The following is a 4,810-nucleotide window of genomic DNA, read 5'->3' as shown; positions in this document are numbered from 1 at the left end:
ATTCGAAGCTACACGAGAACGTGGGAAATTTCATTTAACTGTGTACCTATTATGCAGGGAACTAACTAACAACTAAAAGTCGAATGCGTGAGACATCAGAACATTTTTACAGTGGCATTTTTCTTCAAATTTAAAAAGGTCCTTGTGACTCCCATCGTTTATTTTTTTTGGTTAAAAAAAAACTTAACTAAACAGAAGCGTGCGCAGAAAGTTAATTGACAAGGATCAGAGTATCGTATGTAACGTTTTCTCGTGTCGCCGTCCGTGTGACTTCCCAATATTTTAATTTATTCCGGAATAGAAAGGTTTGGATCGCAAAAATGGTCAACGCAGCGGTTCTCAGACTGGGGTCCGCGGTTCTTTAGGGCATTTTGCGGGGACCTCGAAAAGGTGGAAGTAATTCTATATCCTTATTTGGCGTCAGTTTGTGCAACTGGATAAGTTGAAATCAAAATTCAAGTGAGAATCGACCGTCTCCATTGTTAAACAATAGGCTTTATTGCATGACAACTAACAAAAATGCAATTGTTCGCGCACAATTGTAATGTTTTTGTCCTGTCTGTGATGTCAGATTTGGATCATTGTTATGCGCAATTTTGCATAACTAGCTAAAATCCTGCGATCAACTTTCGTTTTTCTGAAATACACACTCAGCTCAGACTTACGTCAACACATTTAGACTTAAAGTTTGAGAAAAACTGGGTTCAAGCAACCGAGATAAATTTTGTCAGGGATTGTGTTTCATAAAATATGGCAACCCTAGCCTAGGGCAAGTTTAGTGCAACAACGTTTATGATTAACGTCGCAACGCGCAGAATCTGCAGATTTTGATTTATTCTTGTGCACAAAAGCTTTTAGGGGGGTAACTTATAATATATACTAACAACGGATTGGAGAGTAACAAAGGGCTCCTAATTTTTTGATAATTCGGTTAATAAAAACCTCATATCTTTACCATCGTTTTGATAGAAAACAAATCTTGTATCATTTGCTGGTGATATTCTTTTTTCGGACAACAGTAGTCTTAAATCTTTAGGCCACAGATTCAAATTGCACCATTTTCAAATTTTCCAGTTGTCGGTTTGACCCTGTTCTTTCCATCATATTCAACAGCTAGCAAATAAAGCCCTTTGAGCCTAATCCAGTTTTGTGACACATTGTAATTCTGGCTATGAGAGTGATCCAACCAGGTTATTTGGAACCACTCATAACACCTGCACCAAAGCGGCTGCTTGCATTGACTGCCCAGATCAAGGACGCGGTACGCTGTTATATATGACAAGTTACGTCACAACACACACAGTGGCGACACCAAACGACTACAATAAGTGATCACACTATACACCTGATTTGAATATGACAGTGAACAATATCGTTTTCATACTGTTTCGTAATTTTTTGAACGTTTAATTATGATTAGGGTAAAAAGAGGGTGAATAAAACTACGGAGACAAAGCGACAAAAGAAGATAATTCATGACAGAAAGAAAATTACACACTCTTAACGGTTAGAAACATCGCGTATTGCAGAATGCCGATGGAACCAGGCCGCTCTCACGAAAAGCAAGTATAAACACCAACCAAGGTATTTATGAGAACTGGGTACATCCTTAAAGGGGAAACGCCCTTTTGTTTAGTAGTGCAATTAAAAACATTACAAACCTTGTCTGGCTTGCATGGTTTGGATACAGGATAGTGTGGTAAAAACTAACAACTATCATCAAACAAGTTAATTTCTTCTCGAGGCATCTCTCATTGCGTACCCAAACTCGAAATAGGACTGCATTGAGCACGTGTACTTCAGTGAGTTATCTTTTACCAGGAGTCGCTTAAAATATGTCAGACATCTTTCGGCCAGTGGCTTGTTTTCTGGCCAACAAGCTGGGTTTCTCTCCTAAGCAACTCGACCGGTAGACGCACCGATACATGTCCTCATACAGTTATGACATTTGTCAGGCGTTGTCATAGGGTTACCATTCGTCCGGAATTCGGACGCAAAGTATGTGTCAGGAAAGAATTTTCAAATACACTCTCAATGTCCGGAGTTATAACGCCAACTCGCTTAACCTACAGCTTTCACATGTCTTTTAATGGGGGACTTAACGGTTTACATTATAACTGTTGTCTGTGTTGATTTTGATGCACGAAACACCCTGGCGCGTACATAGCGGGAGACTACGCCTCTTGAAAGCGAAAAAACTCTTTTAAAGGACCGGATTTGAAAAAATGCTTTGTAATTTATCTACTGCTTTACAACTTATTTAACAACATGTGATATAATCCATTGTGACGAAAGTTTGGTGTCGCAAAACATGGTTATCTAAACCGTCAAGAATTTTGCCCACGAAGATGCGGTAACCCTGCGTTGACACCGGACAAGAGTCGATCTTGACGGTTCAACCGAGGTCACTGGTGCCCCTGGTTTGCGGCTGGAGTATGTTATGCAGCAGAGTGTAGTGATAGTGGCTCGAACCGCCGATCTTTTTGCACGCAGTCTTCTTTACATCGTCTAACACGGTGACCTGGACAATCTCTTACGACTGACGAACTCAACACGTTCGGAGATGTTTTACAACTCAACTCGACGCACTTGGGTAAATTTTGCGAAATTTCATCGTCACACACTTGTGAAAGATTACAACGTTATAGCAGGGGTAATAATGCGACAAGTTAGTCACGCAAGACTCAACGTGGAGATGCATCACACATATTGTTTTTGCGAAGCCGCCTTTGGAGCATGGTTCAACGCCTTTTACCACATTTTACGACTCATTGCATTCACTTAACCAAGTATTGTTGTTTTTGCAGCTACTTTGCACAGACCATTCAAAATGCAATAAAGTGCAAACAAAACATAGATGGGGATAGTTTAAAGCTCTAATTTGCTTTGGTATTATTACGATGCTTGGTTCAAATTATGTACAACATGTGAAAGTCACAGAGGAATCAAACCTAGCAGCATCAATCAAAAATTAAAGAATTGTTTCGTGGAACATTCCCAATTTGTACAATTTAGGGTAAAAGCGACACTGGTTGGACACGAAGCAATGTGTTTGAAAGCGAAATAGTTTTCTATCATGTAAAGTTGTAATCCCTAAATTAGTAATTTACTGGATGTGTAGGCTTTGACGAATATAAGAACCGGGTGGACAAAGCTAAGAATACAAACTGCCAAAAGAAGGTAATTCACAACAGAAAACAAATACGAGTCTTCGATGGACAGAAACAACGCGTATTGTAGAAGTGAAAAAAGTCCTGCAGCGAAAACTGTAATTCCGTAAAGCTGACCAAAGTGAATCAAAGGAAAGTTTTTGGCTAAAAAATTTGACAAACTCCCGAAAAGAAACGAGCGAAAGAAAACCATTGTCACTAGGGAACCATAAACGCTATTAGTTAATACTGTAACGTTCAGGATTATTTCAATGGATCCGGTGATGAACATGGTGACAAATAGACCACGTAGTTTTCGAGTATTTTGGCTGATATTTGAATCACCGCTGTACTTTTCTACTACATCACATATTACACCGTTGATAGGTGCTGCCAGGCCGGCAGCAATCAATATGTAACCAAATAGGTTCGAAAAAAAGTCAATTCTGTCGGAAGGATGAATCCGACTAATCCAAGTTATGTAACTGCCAAAGAAAAAAACCAAACGCAAATACCCAATTGATAGAAATATGAGGTTAGTCCAAAAAAGCAGGGATTTCAAACACGATTTCAAAGACAATTCATTTTCTTCACTTTGTGGCTCTTCTGTTGATAATTCAACCCCCGGATTTGATCTGTCTGTATTCGGCGACCCCGTTTCGAATGAAGAGCTCATTTGCGTTCGCTTTGCTACATGCAGGACATCCAAAATTCCGTATCTACCCACGCTGCCATCTTTGTCAACTATAATTTTGTTTTTCGGCATCAAGAGAAACGTACGTAACCATGGAAACACACTTATGCAGGCCATGATCTGAAAAATACTTCTAAGGTGGATGCCACTGTCGTAGGCCACTTTAATCAGAAAAAACACCACTACTGCGGAATCGTACGCACCGGCAAGCAGAAAAAGGTAACCTGACTTATGGTCGGTTGTCAGGTCGCTTAATTGAACGTTGCTGACTTGGAAATGCAATCCAGATGTTGCAATGAAAATCATGGCTGGGAAAAGTAAACCAGCTGTCTGTGGTGACATCACAGCCAGCAACGTCCAGCCAAAAGTGTTGAGAAAACATGCAATGCTTCTACTGGTCCATGTTCCGAATTTATCCAATATGTAACCAAATGGTACCGAACTAATTGTTTGTGCAGCAATAGCTAATGTAAATACGAGGTTGAATGTCGACTCGTCAGATGAGCATGGTGTCATAGTTCCGTTGCCTGGCAGGAAAGAGCAGTTAAATGCAAAGTAACCTTCTTGAATGAGGACAAATTGTATGGAAGGCCATCCGTATATAACACCACCTTGTAATAGCACTTCCAGTAATGCAGTAAAAATGCTTAGTGCATCAAGCATAGTCATTTTTAACTCCAAGTTCTGTTAAAAAAGCCTCTAAAATGGAATTTATCTGAACTATTTTATTTGCGTTGACAACTTGGCATAACAAAATTAGACTTTTGCACAATCTTATGTATTTTGCTGCAAAATCTTTAGTTTTAATTATATTAAAGTGCTAAATGTAATCCGAAAATACTTCGCAATGTTAAGTTGCGCTTCATTAAAAAAATCAAAATAATTTGCAAAGCAACAGTACTTTGTAGAACGTATGGACTGAACTAAACTCTTACCATGTTAACTCCATCCTGTTGTAATCTTTGCA

The 4,810-nt window shown here is 39.3% G+C and overlaps 1 protein-coding gene across 1 annotated transcript; it reads right to left on the bottom strand.

Moving 5' to 3' along the window:
* Positions 1 to 3,093: 3,093 nt before the first annotated feature.
* On the bottom strand, positions 3,094 to 4,512 carry LOC145234431 (equilibrative nucleobase transporter 1-like). The gene has a single exon (XM_080099165.1). It carries the CDS (start codon positions 4,510 to 4,512, stop codon positions 3,094 to 3,096), a length of 1,419 nt encoding a protein of 472 aa, XP_079955291.1.
* Positions 4,513 to 4,810: the final 298 nt, after the last annotated feature.

Source organism: Phallusia mammillata, chromosome 6 (assembly GCF_965637545.1).
Source record: "Phallusia mammillata chromosome 6, kaPhaMamm4.hap1.1, whole genome shotgun sequence".
NCBI lineage: Eukaryota > Metazoa > Chordata > Ascidiacea > Phlebobranchia > Ascidiidae > Phallusia > Phallusia mammillata.
The sequence above is the reverse complement of the archived record's forward strand: the minus strand, read 5'-3'. Positions and strand labels throughout refer to the sequence as shown.

Coding starts and splice junctions, on each gene's coding strand:
- LOC145234431 (XM_080099165.1), bottom strand. CDS start 4,512: ATGACTATGCTTGATGCACTAAGCATTTTTACTGCATTACTGGAAGTG.